The 17,668-nt window shown below is 37.7% G+C and overlaps 3 protein-coding genes across 3 annotated transcripts; 2 read left to right on the top strand and 1 right to left on the bottom strand.

The window, feature by feature from the left end:
* Positions 1-718: 718 nt before the first annotated feature.
* On the bottom strand, positions 719-1,988 carry phf5a (PHD finger protein 5A). Its single transcript, XM_065242821.2, has 4 exons — positions 1,851-1,988; positions 1,453-1,476; positions 1,074-1,240; positions 719-900 (listed from the first exon to the last, which is right to left on the bottom strand). The coding sequence occupies exons 1-4, from the start codon at positions 1,900-1,902 to the stop codon at positions 811-813; spliced, it is 333 nt and encodes a 110-aa protein (XP_065098893.1). The 5' UTR covers positions 1,903-1,988; the 3' UTR covers positions 719-810.
* A 385-nt stretch (positions 1,989-2,373) lies between these two features.
* Positions 2,374-9,410, top strand: aco2 (aconitase 2, mitochondrial). The gene is made up of 17 exons (XM_065242455.1): positions 2,374-2,465; positions 3,373-3,515; positions 3,695-3,953; positions 4,096-4,188; positions 4,531-4,689; positions 4,773-4,923; positions 4,994-5,098; positions 5,190-5,281; positions 5,371-5,476; positions 5,583-5,740; positions 5,895-5,968; positions 6,296-6,407; positions 6,520-6,798; positions 6,963-7,154; positions 7,247-7,379; positions 7,492-7,613; positions 8,065-9,410. The coding sequence occupies exons 1-17, from the start codon at positions 2,430-2,432 to the stop codon at positions 8,197-8,199; spliced, it is 2,349 nt and encodes a 782-aa protein (XP_065098527.1). The 5' UTR covers positions 2,374-2,429; the 3' UTR covers positions 8,200-9,410.
* Positions 9,411-12,531: 3,121 nt separating this feature from the next.
* csdc2a (cold shock domain containing C2, RNA binding a) lies at positions 12,532-15,546 on the top strand. Its single transcript, XM_065242454.2, has 4 exons — positions 12,532-12,770; positions 13,275-13,480; positions 13,618-13,740; positions 15,284-15,546. The coding sequence occupies exons 2-4, from the start codon at positions 13,305-13,307 to the stop codon at positions 15,444-15,446; spliced, it is 462 nt and encodes a 153-aa protein (XP_065098526.1). The 5' UTR covers positions 12,532-12,770; positions 13,275-13,304; the 3' UTR covers positions 15,447-15,546.
* Positions 15,547-17,668: the final 2,122 nt, after the last annotated feature.

Raw genomic sequence — 17,668 nt, 5'->3', positions numbered from 1 at the left:
TTTTTTTTTAAACTTTTAGTCACTTTGGATAAAAGTGTTTGCCAAGTACATAAATGTACATACACAGTACACACAGTGTTCCTGTTAAACTGAAAAACTGGTAAAACTGTTCTCAAATAAATGTTATATATTATTTTCATTACTACTTTTTTTTACTTAATATACACAAAATGTATGTGCTACAAAAGATACGTTTTCATAGAAATTAATCTATTGAACAATTTATGTATACATATATATAATGTTATTTAGCATTTATACCACAGGCCTATTGAATGCTGTATTCTGATTGGCTGAGAAATGTTCCATGGGTGTTGATTATTTTTCAATAACCGCACACCTAACTTGTCAAATGTCTTACAAATAGGCACCAGAGCAATGTTTGTTGTAACCGTGGTATAAGAGGAATAATTGACTCCGGTCCTTTAAATTTTTTGAAAATAATGCACATCTGAGGTGTAACGGCACGCCGTGAATTACCACCTTGGGTGTGCATTATTTTCTTATAATTCAATGGCCTGTTGTCAATTATTCCTTACATATTAAACTATTTGGGGTCACTTTGACCCCAAACATTAAAAGTGTTGCTAAAATGTGAACATAACAAGAAGGTTAACTTTCAAGCCATTCTAAAATGTATCATCTGAATTTTCCACTGATAAACACACCCTCAATGTTTGTTCACAATGATTTTCCTAACACATCAAATCAACACAACAATTTTTAAAAACGTTTTATTGGTCAAGTCTTATAACAAAACACTTGCACAGAAAAAATTACTGCAATATACAACTGAGCGGCTTCATATCTTCACCTCTTCTTGAAGCCATATTTTTTTCTTTCATAGAAAAGGTCAGTCTTTGAGCTACCAAGGTTCACGATCTTAGGACAGCCATCTCTCTGTATCAAAATGAAAAAACAAACAAATTGTTACAGTCCAAAATGTTTGTTTACAAAAAAATACATGTACTTGTCGTAACACTAAGTTAAACTTATGAGATGGACTCTCGTAACATTGATAAGAGGAGATTTTAGCATTAATATTAAAACAAAAGTGTGTAAGGTTAACTCACGTCTTTCTCCTGGATTGTGCACTCTTTACAGTAGTAGGCATCAGATACTCCGGGTCCTCCACACGTGACACAGCGGCCCTGGTATGACCCATAGTTGCATTCATCACATATGCGAACAAGTGTGCAAGGTCTTACATAGGAGTCACAGATGACGCATTTGCCATCACCTTTAAAAAAAGCACAAACATTTGCTGTAACACAATAATAGAAAGATTGGAGAGCATCTGAGCACACATTTTTCCTTAACCAAATAGTTGTGAAACTGTTTAAAGTAAAATGCTTAGACTATTGAAAAAAAATAACCATGACTGTATTTGAAGACACTGATTAAGTAACACTATACACAGCATCAATACAACACTAAAAAGTCCAAACTTACATTTTTCACACAGTCGTCCAATGGCTGCAAGAAAGAAAGAGATAAAATCAGACTCAAAGCACTTTACTGAATGCAAAAAAGCTTCAAGGTACAAATTAACGTTACAGAATACAAGCACGTTTGCATCTGGTCTCGCTGGTCGCTACAATGCTTCAATTGATTTTTTTTCTAAATAGTTTTAGACATTAACAAACAAAGACTTCGTTAGAGAGATCGTTAAACTAACGTTAATATTTAAAGTAACTTTCATTTCACCCTGCACACATGATTCTTTATAATACAACTCCATTGCAACCACTCTGACTGCCTTGTTTGGCTATTAGCTAATCATTTATTTATCTTAATCTATTCAACTGAGAACTGACGCCGACCTATATATAGTAAATTATTAGACTTACCAACACCGGCCTGTTTTCTGCAAAAAATCAAATCTGGATGATGTTTTGCCATTATTGAACAACAAACCACCTAGCTAGCTAGACACTAGCGTAGCCGCGACGCAACAGTAACCTCTGAACTTCTTCTTCTTCTTCTGTATTTGATTAGAAGATATTATAATAGTGACACCTACTGGACATAGTATAACATGACACTAAGCGAAGACTTTAGACTAAAGTTCATAATATTGTTAGATAGTCGCTAAAAAAGATCATAAAAATTAAAATGCAAGTAAGCAAATAAATACATTAAAAAACAGGTAAAAGAAAATATTGCAGGAAATGTTTGTCTTTTAAGAGGAGGTCCTAAAAGCAAAATTTTATCAACTGGAAAATAGATGACCATAGAGTTTACAAGATATTTTAAACAATCATGTTATTTGAGACAATCATTTTATTAGAAATTAATGAGAGAAAATATGACCATTATAAACAAATCGTTTTTTAAATTATCAAGTAATTTTTTAACATCCTTCCAGGACAGCGCGCTCTTAAACCCGCACGTCATTTTCTGGCGTCACATCTTTGTCAGTGAACAAAATGGCAACCTACTGCTTAACCGTCGCAAGGCTTCAGGTATACAAAACTTTACGTTTTAAAGTGTCAGCATGCATGACTGATTTGCTTGTGAATGTTTTATTGTAACATATTCCCGGGCTTGTGATTTCATGGTAGGAAGTGGAGCTTTTTATGTTGAAAACTGTTCAGGGAGTTTGCCCAGGTCATAGTGTCCGAGGATGTTTCCAGCAGAGCTGCTGTGCCTAACGGATGACGTACAAATCTTTATTTCCAGCTGTTTGATAAAACACTTAAAAAGCATGGTTTATTAATTGTCATCTGTTTTATTGATTTACTCATTATGATTATTTATGTTTGCGTATTTAGCTTTACTCGCAAGGTGAACGCAAGGTTAAAATAGTGCTGCGAGCATAACGCCGCCAACGATGTAGATATGCCAACCCAACCGCTATTTTGGTTTCCCGCAGTGATTTCACTATAATGCGGTTGACTTTACGAATTAAAATCAAAATATATGTGACCCTGTCAGTGAGATCGATGCTAAAGTCTCATATTTTTGAGATTGGGAGCATTAAAGTTTGATTTCAGTCTACACAGTCATTATAAAGATATAAAGATTATTTTTTCACATAATGTGCTTTACATTATGTAGAAAATCACAAAAAGTACTTCAGCTGGTTTTACCAGACTGTGTCACATTTATGATAAAATTTTCTAACCCTCTTAGTGTCCAAAATAAAATTGAATATTGTATAATCTTGATTAAAAATAACCTTAATATTGTCAGGTGGTGATCTTGTAACTAAATTACACACTCTTAATGTAGTTATTAATTTATTTAAGATGCACTCTTGTAAACCAATTGTTAACTGTTTTTAACATTTTATTGTAGTGTTATTTTAAAGTTATAATATTTATAAGTTATTATCGCAGCTCTTTAAGGATGTTTATGTGTTTATTTCAGCTCGCTCTGGGCCATGGTGCCAGACGCCTGCATGTGGCAGCAGCTCTCAACGCAAAGGCCAAGGTGTCCATGAGCCGCTTTGAGCCGACCTCTTACGTCAACTATGACAAGCTTCGCTCAAATATTGACATTGTCAGCAAAAGGTCAGTGGGGCTGGTATTTTACACTAAACTTTATTTGCTTTCATTCCCCTTATCTCTTACATATTTATTTTACACGTTTCTGCATGCACCTTCACAAAAGATACCAGCTTAAATCTTGCCTTTTTTACCAAATACCTGTATATAGTTCACATGTGAAAAACTTTATTGGCATCTTCCAGGCTTAACCGGCCACTCACTCTGTCAGAGAAAATTGTCTATGGCCATCTGGATGACCCAGCCGGACAGGAGATTGTTCGGGGACGTACGTATTTGCGCCTGAGACCTGATCGAGTTGCCATGCAAGATGCAACAGCACAGATGGCCATGCTGCAGTTCATCAGCAGTGGACTTCCAAGAGTAGCCGTGCCATCCACAATCCACTGCGACCATCTTATCGAGGCTCAGACTGGAGGTGCTGAAGATCTACAAAGGGCAAAGGTTATTGAAGCTCATATAGTAATGTTATCAGGAAAACAAAAAAGTCCGACATGTCTGGTTAACTAGTTAAGAACAAAATTCAGCTTCAGATTGAAGTTAAGTCTGTAATTTTGTTTCATTTCTTTTTTCTTCTGTGTGCCAGGAAGTGAATCAGGAGGTTTACAGCTTCCTTGCTAGTGCTGGGGCCAAGTATGGTGTTGGCTTCTGGAAACCTGGATCTGGGATTATCCATCAGGTACTAACGAAAAAGCTTTCGACAAGTGTTTGAATGATGAAATGTACACACATTAACTATTACAACCTTTGATAGATGGTGGTTAGTTCTTATGGAATAAATTGTTCTATATTTACTTGGACATCTATGCACCTGAGAGATGCTTTCATCTAAAGCAACTTGCAGTGCATTACATGGTGTGCATTACATGGACATTTGATTAATTTGTGTTTTCCCTGGGACTTGATCCCATGCCCTTTTGTGCTGCTCTACCAAAAATCTGTATAAATGGTCTCTCTATTATTGATGACTACATTCACAGTGATGTGTGTTCATCGTGGATTCTGTTTGATCTTTTCGTAGATCATCCTGGAAAACTATGCATACCCAGGTGTTATGTTGATTGGTACAGACTCTCACACCCCTAATGGTGGTGGTTTGGGCTGTATCTGCATTGGAGTCGGTGGGGCGGATGCTGTTGATGTCATGGCAGGCATCCCCTGGGAGCTAAAGTGTCCAAATGTGAGTTTAAAATCATGTCACATTTAGTCATTCAATTTCACTCTCTGAATATCTGCGTTATTTATTCATTAATGTTTTTTTAGGTCATAGGTGTGAAACTAACAGGCAGTTTATCTGGCTGGACCTCGGCAAAAGATGTAATTCTTAAAGTAGCTGGTATTTTGACTGTGAAAGGAGGCACGGGTGCCATCGTGGAGTATCACGGTCCTGGTGTGGACTCTATCTCCTGCACAGGTAAAAACTATCTGGCACTCTGGGATGTTTCTTCTTTAAGTGAAAGTACTAAACATGCTTTTTTTAACAGGTATGGCCACCATCTGTAATATGGGTGCTGAAATTGGAGCCACCACCTCAGTGTTCCCATTCAACCACCGTATGAAAAAATACCTAGAGAAAACCGGTCGGGCGGGTAAGCAATAACAACGGGCTATAATTAAATAATAATTCAGCTATTTTGTCTCATGTTTGACCTCACGTCCCACTTTTCTCTCGTTTGATAGAAATTGCATCCCTGGCAGCTGAGAACCAAGACCTGCTGGTGCCCGATTCAGGTTGCCATTACGACCAGTTGATTGAGATCAATTTGAGTGAGGTAGGAGGAAGGTTTACATTAAAGTGATCTCACAAGTACTTCAAAATATGTTTTCTAATGATCTCAACATATGTGTAACATCCTGATAGCTGAAGCCTCACATCAATGGCCCGTTTACTCCTGACCTCGCCCACCCCGTTTCAGAAATTGGCTCTGTTGCTGAGAAAAACAGCTGGCCCTTGGATGTTAAAGTTGGTCAGTGGTGTACCACATTTTCTTTCCCACTGTTTATAATTAATATGTTATAACTGATAACTTTCATTAAGTTTGCTCTTTTTTTTATTTTTTATTAATATTACAGGTCTGATTGGAAGCTGCACTAACTCCAGTTATGAGGACATGGGCAGAGCTGCCTCCTTAGCCAAACAGGCCCTGGACAAAGGCCTTAAATGCAAAGCTCAATTCACAGTCACCCCTGGGTCTGAGCAGATTCGTGCGACGATTGAAAGAGACGGCTATGTGAGTTTTTGAATGGTTGAGCCATGGGATTTCAGATTTAAATAAGAGTTTGAGAAAGTTCTTGTTGGTGATTTTTAAAGTGTTGGTACATGTAAGTTACTTCATTATTCTGCAATTTGGTGAGTAACAATAAAATGTCTATCTGTGCCTGCAGGCCAAAATTTTTAGGGATGTTGGTGGAGTTGTCCTGGCTAATGCCTGTGGACCCTGTATTGGTCAATGGGACAGGTATTTGTCTTTTTAAAGCAAAATATTTACTTCATTTTTATGGAGAATATATTCCATTATCACAAAATAAACCCAGAAAGGGTGATGAGTTTCACATGACATTGAAAGGGTTTGTTTGTGATAGTGCTCACTGTAAATTATTATGTGAGAAGTGATGTGACAGACGTTAAACTAGCACAGATAGCGTGGGAGATAAGCATTGGTTTAGTGTCATTTTACAAAAAATATTTAACCCCAGAAAGCTGCAATTGGGCAAACAAAATGAAGTATTTCAAAGAACTGTGCAATAAAGCTATATAACCCAAACCAATAAAATCTTGCTTGCAGACGTGATGTCAAGAAGGGAGAGAAGAACACCATCGTCACGTCATTCAACAGGAACTTTACTGCTAGAAATGATGCTAACCCTGCCACCCATGCTTTTGTCACTTCCCCTGAGGTACTTTGCTGTTGGTGTTGACTTTACTCTTGAAATGCACACACTGGATGTGTTCCTCTTTTAGTACAATTTCTCATTTTGTATGAAATCATCTTCATCCGTCACCTTGCAGATTGTCACAGCCCTCGCCATTGCAGGCACACTGAAGTTCAATCCTGAGACTGACTTCCTCACAGCCCCCAATGGAGAGAAATTTAAACTGATGCCACCCACCGGAGATGAACTTCCTGCTCGTGACTTTGACCCAGGTCAGGATACTTACCAGCACCCACCAGCCGATGGTTTGGGCCTGAAAGTGGACGTCAACCCGCAGAGTAACCGCCTCCAGTTGCTAGAGCCTTTTGACAAATGGAGTGGAAAAGACCTTGAAGACCTCCAAGTGCTTATTAAGGTACGTAGCAAAACTAACAACATTTTCACGACTCCATGAAATAATGCAAACATAAATTTTAGCTTTCAAACTAAACTAAAATGCTGGGGAAGATAACTGTGACAGAGTGGTAATGACATGTAAAGGACCGATTAAAACTAAAGCATTATTCTGTTTAATATCAGGTGAAAGGAAAGTGCACCACAGACCACATCAGTGCTGCTGGACCCTGGCTTAAGTTCCGTGGTCACCTCGATAACATTTCCAATAACCTCCTTATTGGCGCCGTTAATATCGAGAATGAGGCCGTCAATAAACTTCGTAACCTTCTCACTGGAGAGTACGCTGGTGTCCCAGATGTTGCTCGCCATTACAAAGTGCGTCCACTGCTTTCACTCATTTAAAATCTCTCGTCTTAAAAATAAAATGTGTTGCTAACTGTTCTTGTGTGGCTTGTGATATTCCACAGAAGCACAATATTTCATGGGTTGTTGTGGGAGATGAGAACTACGGTGAGGGTTCCAGCAGAGAGCATGCTGCTCTGGAGCCCAGACATTTAGGCGGGAGGGCCATCATTGTGAAGAGCTTTGCTAGAATCCATGGTGAGTGTGAAATATGAATATGCATATTATCATAGTACAAAATGTAAAAAAAAACTTTTGAAGCAAAGTGTCTTATTTAGCAACTGATTTTTTTATTATTATTTATCAACAGAAACTAATTTAAAGAAACAGGGCCTGCTACCCCTCACCTTCTCCAACCCGGCTGATTATGATAAAATCCGTCCAGATGATAAAATCTCTATTGTAGGCCTTACTAGCTTTGCTCCTGGAAAGGTAAGACTTAATTTGTCAAATAAGGACTTTGTTTATCTTTGCTTTGTAAGTCTTAAAGGTCCAGTGTGGGCTTTTAGCAGCATCTAGCAGTGCGAATTTCAACCAACCTCAATTTCGAAATGCAATAAGAAGCTATGATAGCTGCCACAGGACAGACACATTGTCGTTTGATACTCCGTAGAACAGTTTGTCCATTTACGGCTACTGTAGAAACACGACTTCCATGTCAAGAGACCCACGGTGTATGTAGATAAAATGTCTCATTGTAAGGTAATAAAAACAATATAGTTCATTATGTAAGGTCTTTATACATCACTGATAATATAGTTATGTATATTATATTGCATTTCTGTCAAGAGATCCTTCTAAAAGTCCCACATTGCATCTGTGAATAAGGGAAATAAATCCCAGTAATTTCCACAATAACATTTGTAATTTTATGATCCATTAGCCACTGCAGGGTGTCATCAAGCACCCCGATGGAAGCAAAGAAACTATTGAGTTGAACCACACCTTCAACGAGACCCAGATTGAATGGTTCAAGGCCGGTTCTGCCCTTAACAGGATGAAGGAGCTGCAGAAATGAGCGATTGGCCCTTTAATGGGAGGAGGGCTACATGTATGTGTATATGGGTGGGGGTTGTGTATCAAACAGAAAGATTGGTACGTATATTAATGGTTTATAAATACCCTCATGTCATCTAACTAAAAACAACGATTCATACAATCAATTTTTTTTTAAAACCGTTGCATAGACAAGCCATGTCAGTACACAGACCTCTGCCAGTCAGATTATGGGTTATTACAAATTATTTGTAGAGCAGATGAATAGCCTTATGTTTAGAAATGAGCCAAGTTATACTGTTTGAAGATTCAAGCTCGATCTGTTATCGCATAACAAACATTTAGTAAAAAAGGAAGGTTTGCATACAAAGAAATGCTAGGCACGCACAGAGTTTAGTACATATTATCAGATTATTGTTAATGAAAATAATGATTCTTCCTTCTGTGATATTCTACTGAACGGCAAGCTGCTTGTGATTTTTGTGTACTGTAATCAGATCTATTGGAGGATTGATTGTTTTCACACTTTTTTTTTTTTTTAACAGAGCTTTTCAACCACTTATAATGATCGGTGTTCTTGTTCATGCAAGCTGAAACTTGATCATATATATAGTTCATGTAGCTATTTTCACTGCGAATCAGAATGACTTGTCTATGCTTAATGTCCAACTATTCACACCACGCAAACTATGAAATGTATTACGGATTTGCACCACAGGTCAAGTCTTTAAGTTGTTATTTATAAAAATAAGTCAATGAATTGCAAATGTGTATTACCTGAAGCATTTTAGCTCACAGTATTGAGCATTGGATCAGTAATCAGACCTCTATGCTTGTGAGCAGCACTTTTCCTGTAAAATTGAGTGCCCTTTTTTGTAGGGTTGTACTTTTCGTTGTTACAAAGCTTAAAGCATCAACATCAGACACTTATTGTCAGACTATATGTCCTGTTCTCAGAAAGCTGTAAGTTTCTATCTTTATCAGACTCATCCCATTAACTTTTTACTGTTGTGTAAATGCTAGCCAGGGCAACTGTAAAAGTGAATAATACTGTGTTGCAATCAGACATATGTAAGTATGTTTGCAGCTCTGAAAAATAAATGATGGGTCTTTTACTGCTATTAACACCCTACAAACACACTCCTCTTAAAACAAGCATCCTTTGGTTTGTTTTTCTTGAGAAAATGAATGCTCAGTCACAGTGCATTATAAAATAAATTCATTTCAAATATGTATTGTTGCTTTTGTGTGTGAATGATAACTGACTGCTCTGCCTTTTTCTCGCTATTGAAAATTATTTTATGTACTCATAGGTAGGTGGAAAAAACTAATAAGACAAATTGACATAATATATGATACCGATCCATCAATGTTAACATTTTTACTATTGAACATAAACTATTTGTAATAAATAAAAGCTGCCTTTTTATTTAAACTAGTGCCGGGCAAAGATTAATCGCATACAAAATAAAAGTGCATTTTTGCATAATATGTGCTTGTGCTGTGTGTAATAATTATGTATATTTAAACACAGACACATACTTATAGTTCAGAACATTTTTATTTGTATATATAATATATATAAACATGTAAATGTTTCTTAAATACATGAATGTGTGTGTATTTATACACTCACCTAAAGGATTATTAGGAACACCTGTTCAATTTCTCATTAATGCAATTATCTAATCAACCAATCACGTGGCAGTTGCTTCAATGCATTTAGGGGTGTGGTCTCCAAACTGAAACCGTTTCTCAATGTCAAGGAAGGATCCTCGGAAGCCAGAATTTTGAGGATGCTACGTCATCGACGTCCGTCAAAGGACTGTTCCGATGTCGAGGATCCTCGGAATTTCAGCCAAGGACTGAGTCCTTTCCTTTGTTCGAGAAATATCCCATATACAGGAAAGGATGCATATGTGTATCCTTCCCGCGTTGAAATCACCCACATTACTATGCGCGCAGCACCGAAAGCACACCTTTCATTGGAACGCAATTACGCAATGACCTGCACTTGCTAGCCTGTTCCATTTAACGTGTTCTCCGAATGCTTAAGAGGAGCATCGCTTACACTCTGAAGGAAGTGACTCTAAGGACTAATCCTGCCAAGGAAGTATCCTTAACATTGAGAAACGGCCTGAATGTCAGAATGGGAAAGAAAGGTGATTTAAGAAATTTTGAGCGTGGCATGGTTGTTGGTGCCAGACGGGCCGATCTGAGCATTTCACAATCTGCTCAGTTACTGGGATTTTCACGCACAACCATTTCTAGGGTTTACAAAGAATGGTGTGAAATGGGAAAAATCATCCAGTATGTGGCAGTCCTGTGGGCGAAAATGCCTTGTTGATGCTAGAGGTCAGAGGAGAATTAGCCGACTGATTCAGGCTGATAGTAGAGCAACTTTGACTGAAATAACCACTCGTTACAACTGAGGTATGCAGCAAAGCATTTGTGAAGCCACAACACGCACAACCTTGAGGCGGATGGGCTACAACAGCAGAAGACCCCACCGGGCAGGTACCAATCATCTCCATTGATCATTATTAGGATTAGGGATTATTAGGAACACCTGTTAAATTTCTCATTAATGCAATTATCTAATCAACCAATCACATGGCAGTTGCTTCAATGCATTTAGGTGTGTGGTCCTGGTCAAGACAATCAAGGCTACAACAGCAGAAGACCCCACCGGGTACCACTAATCTCCACTACAAATAGGAAAAAGAGGCTACAACAACTTGCACAAGCTCACCAAAATTGGACAGTTGAAGACTGGAAAAATGTTGCCTGGTGTGATGAGTCTCGATTTCTGTTGAGACATTCAGATGGTAGAGTCAGAATTTGGCGTAAACAGAATGAGAACATGGATCCATCATGCCTTGTTACCACTGTGCAGGCTGGTGGTGGTGGTGTAAAGGGCGATTTATAGTCGTGCGTAGGTCCTACGGCGTAGCAGCGACGGCGTAGGTTCCGCGTCGGTTTTCATTTATACTTGTGCGTCGACGTCCGCGTCGACGTGCAAACACACGCGAAACCGCTGGTTGGCAGTAATCACGCGTGTAACCACAGAAGCAGCAGAAGTCGTCACAGAAGAAGAAGCTAAGCAAGTTAACCCACAAACGAAGAAGAAATAGCAACTTGTTGTGTATAATTTGAGAAGACCAGCAATGATGGAAGTAAATAAACAGCGACTTATGTTTCAGTTTGAGTTAAATCACTCCTCAACTTGGCTCATCTTTGTTTTCACCGTCTCAAACGGAAATACCTATGACGCAGTTTTTTTACCTGACGGGAGGGGTTCTGGTGGACCAATCACAGCGCTTACGGTCCGTGTAGAGCCGACGCGATGTTAGAAATTTTGTGAGGTGCGCGTCAGGCTACGCAGAGCTACGCACAGGCTACGGATAGCCTACGCCGTAGCTACGCCGTAGGACCTACGCACGACTATAAATCACCCTTAATGGTGTGGGGAATGTTTTTTTTGGCACACTTTAGGCACCTTAGTGCCAATTGGGCATCGTTTAAATACCACGGCCTACCTGAGCATTGTGTCTGACCATGACCATCCCTTTATGACCAGCATGTACCCATCCTCTGATGGCTACTTCCAGCAGGATAATGCACCATGTGACAAAGCTCGAATCATTTCAAATTGGTTTCTTGAACATGACAATGAGTTCACTGAACTTAAATGGCTGCCACAGTGACAGATCTCAACCCAATAGAGCATCTTTGGGATGTGGTGGAACGGGAGCTTTTGCCCTGGATGTTCATCCCACAAATCTCCATCAACTGCAAGATGCTATACTATCAATATGGGCCAACATTTCTAAAGAATGCATTCGACACCTTGTTGAATCAATGCCAGGTAGAATTAAGGTAGTTCTGAAGGAAAACGGGTGTCAAGCACAGTAGTAGTATAGTGTTCCTAATAATCCTTTACGTCAGTGTATATACATAAAAGTAACACACAGCACACACTCATATCTTATCCCCCAAAAAATCATATATATTGTTATTTTAAAGCGTTATGGATTATTTAGCGCTTCATTTACTGGAAGCTGCTTAAAAATAATAATAATCGTCAGGTATCGCCATGAAATAATTAGCTCATAACGCCATTGCGTCTCATTTGCATTTAGTCTAGTGTTGGCACTTTACATCTGGTTTATTCTGTTGTCTGTGCTCACACAATGGGTTTTAATACATCCTAGGTTTTTTAAAGTCATTAAGTAAAATTCATATAAATTGGCAACACTTTCAAGAACCCTATTCCGTAAATAAATAGAATGTAAGCGTTCTGATTGGTCGACGTCAGAGTTCTATCGTTTGTTATGCAGTCGGCTTTACTGATAATAAATGGGCGTTTTCTAGTGTCGCGTCGCATCGCTTGTTTTCATTGTGGATGGGGTGTCCCTCCCTCCCTCCCTCCCGTATCCTCGTTTATTGTGTGCTCAGCAGGGTTCCCTTGAACTGAGATGCTGGAGACGATTGATAGTATTTAGGCGAAAACATTGGATTCTCGTGTAGCTATGTAGAACGTTTTTCCGCAGCGCTCGCGATATCAACATTGACTTTGTATCGTGCAGAACGGTAAGATTATGCTTCCAGTGACTTTCATTGTTGCTTTTACGTATCTTTATCGCTTCCGTTTATTCATTGAATCAATCCAAGGCCTTGTTGTTATGTGTCGCATACTGTGGACAATAAAAACGGAAGAAATTCTCGAGTTTATATTTCATTGTTAAGTGGAGATTTAGATGAATGCGATGATGCCAATACACACCCAGCTGAATCACAAAGTGTTATTTTTCAATAGGCTGACATGAAGTCTGCAGTGCCCAGATCAGTGTGATCTTTCATAGAGTACAGGGCAGATGCATTGAAAAACAATGAATCAAAGATAATAACAAGACGTAATAAGATTTGATGTGGTCCTGATGCTAGATCCTGATTTGAAAGTTCAAAGACATCACACTTCAAATATTAGTTAAAGCCTTTTTAAATTAGATGGGGTATACTGATAAATGTTTCTAATGAGGAATTTATATACACCAAATTTTTTTCTGTTTTACCCAAATGAATTTTAACCCACAGAGAACCTTATCTCTAGTGAACCTGTCACCAATGGCTGATTCACAGACCACCTCTACACCCGATCCTAAGTTGCATTGCCAACGCACATCGGCCTCACTTTCATTACCTGTTCTGAGGGAGGGTAGTATTGTGTTGGAGAGGAAACCGCCTCAGACCGGGGAGCCACTCAGTCCATTACCAACCAAGCGCACACGCACCTATTCAGCGTGAGTACATGCAGTGCAAAGGCAAAAAAAAAATGTCATATATTTTGTGTAAACATAATGCGAAAAAGTGTTACTTATACTTGGCTAGAAATTTTGTAGCATGACTGTAGAAGCTCATAACTCTGTTCCTTTGTTAGATCGGTGAGAGCAAAATCTGGACCAGTTTACAAGGGAGTTTGCAAGAACTTCTCAAGGTCACAGGGTCATGGATTCATTTGCCCCTCCCATGGAGGTGAAGATATTTTTGTTCACATCTCCGAGTAAGTGAGAAGACACAAATTTTTTTTACTCCATGTTCCAGATTACAGTGGCATTCTTTTTCAGCATTAAATGCAAATAAAGGGAATTTTTAAAGGGTTTTATAAGATATACCCTATTCCTTGTTGCACTTACATTTTTAAGTTTAAAGGGACACTTTTACCATAGCTTAGCATAATCCATTGAATCTGATTAGACCATTAGCATCTCGCTCAAAAACAAAATAAGAGTTTGGATATTTTTCCTATTTAAAACTTGACTCTTCTGTAGTTACATCATGTACTAAGACAGACAGAAAATTTAAAGTTGCGATTTTCTAGGCTGATATGGCTAGGAACTATACTCTCTTTTCAGAATAATAAGCAAGGACTTTGCTGCCGTACCATGGCTGCAGCAGGCGCAATGATATTATGCAGTGCCCGAAAATAGTGTCCTGCTATTGAAAGTTTCCAAGGGTACTATTTTGGGGCACTGCGTAATATTACTGCGCCGGCTGCTGCCATGGTACGGCAGCAAAGTCCTTGATTATTACGGTAAAAATCAAATGATTAAAGGGGAAGTGCACAATGTTTGAAAGCCAATGTTTATATTTAAAATCACCTAAACATACACGCCCCTACCCCAATAGAATCTGGACCGTCTTTTGATAGACCCGCCCCACACATATGCAAGGATGTCGGTTAGTAGACACGCCCCTTACTTCTGATTGGCTACAAGTGTGTTTTGGTAGTCTGCACGACTCCCTTTTCCAAAGCATTTTTTAAACATTGTGCTCTCTGCCTTTAACTATAGGGAAGCTGGAAAATGAGCCTATTTTCAAAAAAAGTGTCCCTTTTATCAATTTGAAATTACAAATAATTTTAAACTTCTTGACTAGTGAGGAGTTGCTATAAATTATAAAAATAATGTTAAAATAACTTAAAATGATATTAAACCCATGATTTCATCATCCTCAAGCCGTCAGAGATGCATATGTCCATCATTTTTCAGACAAACACATTTTCAGTTATTTTAGAAAATGTCCTAGATCTTTAAGTTTTTATTAAAAAAAAGGGGGGTCCAGCTCCTTCGAGTACAAAAAATTTGCATCCTTCCTTGCATCCTTCTCTTATCCAAATGGCTCCAGGGGGATAAACAAAGGCCTTCTGAGGGTAAGCAATGCGGTTTTGTCATAGAAATATCCATATTTAAAACTGGAGGCATCTTAGATTCGTTTCGTTTATAACTTTTTATATATGGATATTTCTACGACAAAACTGGATTGTTTACCCTCAGAAGGTCCTCGTTGGTCCACCTGGAGCCGTTTGGATTAATTTGATGAAGGATGGATGCACATTTTTTGGACTTGAATGAGATGGACCCCATATGCTTATATTTTAAAAAATGAAAGATCTAGGACATTTTCTAAAATAACTGAAAATGTGTTCATCTGAAAAATGATGGACATATGCATCTTGGACGGCTTGAGGGTAAATAAATGTGAAATTTTATGTTGAAGTATGTTATTAAATCATTGAATAAATAACCACAATTCTCTTTTCCTAGTATTGAAGGTGAATATGTACCAATGGAGGGAGATGAGGTGACCTACAAAGTGTGTCCTGTTCCTCCAAAGAACATAAAATTTCAAGCTGTTGAGGTGGTCATCACCAACCTTTCTTCCGGGAGGAAGCACGAGACTTGGTCTGGGCAAATTATGAGCTCTTAGCTTTGACTTTCAATGGCCAGCAAAAGAATAACATTCAGAGAGAGAGAGAGAGAGAGAGAGAGAGAGAGAGAGAGAGAGAGAGAGAGAGAGAGAGAATAAAGTAATAGGTTATGAAGAAAAAAAGACAAAAAGAAAGTATAATGGTTAAACTTAAAATGTGGATTGCTGCTCATGCAAGACTGAGTTAAAAGTTTACAATGGTGTTATGTGTATGTAGGATAGGGGTGGAATAGTAATTAGGGTTATGCAACTGTTACTTTCTCAAGCCTGGCAAGTAAGCGATAGAGAGTTGGCAAAGAGGTCTGTTTGAAACATGCTTTGAGATCTGTGTCATCTGAGCTTTATCAGAACATGATATAACTGTGACAATAAAAAGCAGCAGTGTTGCCCTTGTTTTGAATTTTGTCATAATACACATATTTATGTATTTATTTAATGAGACATTTGTGTTAATTCACCAATGTACTTTTATTCCATTTCAGTAAAAATTTAATAAAAAATCATCATAATACATTTTCATTTCTGAATTGTAACCAATAGGACTTGTTCCTAGATTTCTGTAAGATACAAAGCCACATTCACAATAGTGAATTTTGTCATCAGGAACAATGGTTATTATGATCATTCTAATAAAAGTAATTTAAACCAATGACATGGTCAATGCAGCATTATTTACACTCATTTTTATAATTTATATTATAAAGTACTGTGCAAAAGTCTTAGGCCACCACCACCAGACATGTTGTTTTGTCCATCCATATTTATTTTTCAATCTATTTTATTAAGATAGAAACAGAAAATTCAGGAAATATGTACACAAAATAGAAAAACAATTTTCGAAACTAAATGTCTTCTTCAGGCATCGGTAAGTAGTGTGACCTCTCTTGGTGCTTTTTATTGAAGTCTGAAGTCATTCGATTAGAGTAGAAATTAGGATTTAAAAACATATAGGTTTAAGAAGATCCTGCAGTTGCCTGCTAGTGCTAAATACTTGACACTTCAGCTTATACTTTTATATAGTTTTTACTAAATAAGTTTTGTGTATTTTCTGGTTGTATTCTAATAAAGAGACTCAGAAACAATTATATATGATCACTATAAAATTGCAAAAACAACAAATCTAATTATGGCATGGTGGCCTAAGACTTTTGCACAGTAAGTATATTAAATTAAAATTTCATTATGACTTTAAAGTATGTAAAGTAATTTTAGAGAATTGTTTCTAAACACTTTATAAAAGGTAGAAATGTATTGCTGAAACACGTTACAAAGACGATTAGCTATCTATTAAGAAATTGTAGAGTTGTTTTAAGTTTTTCCATATTTCAGTTTTCAGGATTATTTTGGCGGGGCCCCTCTAACACAAAGAGACGCAGTTTTTCCGCGAGTGGGCGTGGTTTCAGCGCCGACAGCGAACAGCGTTTGAGAGAATCCTGCTATTTTTCCAATATTTTGATAACTTATTTGATTTACTCTGCAGTTTTTATCATTTACATTTGTTTGGTTGGTTAATAACTTATTGTTCTGTGAAGTGACAAACTCAGAGCAGCACATATTTAATATCACTTTACATGGACTTTAATGTTTTCACAGCTACACGTATAATATGTATTTTACCTGACCTTTCAAAAGGCATTTAAAAATGCTATTCAGTTTATGCAAATTGTTTATACAGGTAAGATTTAACCTGTGTAAATTCTGAGATTGCCAAAGTAAATGCAGAATTTAAAGAGCCAGAAGGATGCAAATTGTAAGCGTCCTATCACTGTAAGTCCCGTACAACAGGTTTGAACAAATTTCAGGTTTTAACAAAAATCTGTGCTGCGGACCACTAGAGGGAGCAGCACATCATGAAAACTAGTAACTGGTTATGTGAAAATTAAAACACTATACACAAGAAAGTTTAAATACTATCGAAATTAAATGAATAGTTTACCTGAAAATAAAAAGTAGACAATCCCATAATTTATCCTCATGCCTTTGCAGGTTTATATGGTATTTAACATTATGATGCTCCAAAAAGCATTTATCTATACAGCTTCAGTGGGTTAAGATACTGTATGTCTTTAAAATGTTTACCACCATTTAATGGCATTACAAAACCAGGCAGAGCAGAAAATTATTTCATATACCTCAGATGTGAAGAAGGGTTGGCAAGAGAAAAAATATAGGATAATAATGAAATTGTAATTCAAGGCAAATTTAGTACATCACTATACTTC

This window comes from Paramisgurnus dabryanus, chromosome 1 (assembly GCF_030506205.2).
Source record: "Paramisgurnus dabryanus chromosome 1, PD_genome_1.1, whole genome shotgun sequence".
NCBI lineage: Eukaryota > Metazoa > Chordata > Actinopteri > Cypriniformes > Cobitidae > Paramisgurnus > Paramisgurnus dabryanus.
The sequence above is the reverse complement of the archived record's forward strand: the minus strand, read 5'-3'. Positions and strand labels throughout refer to the sequence as shown.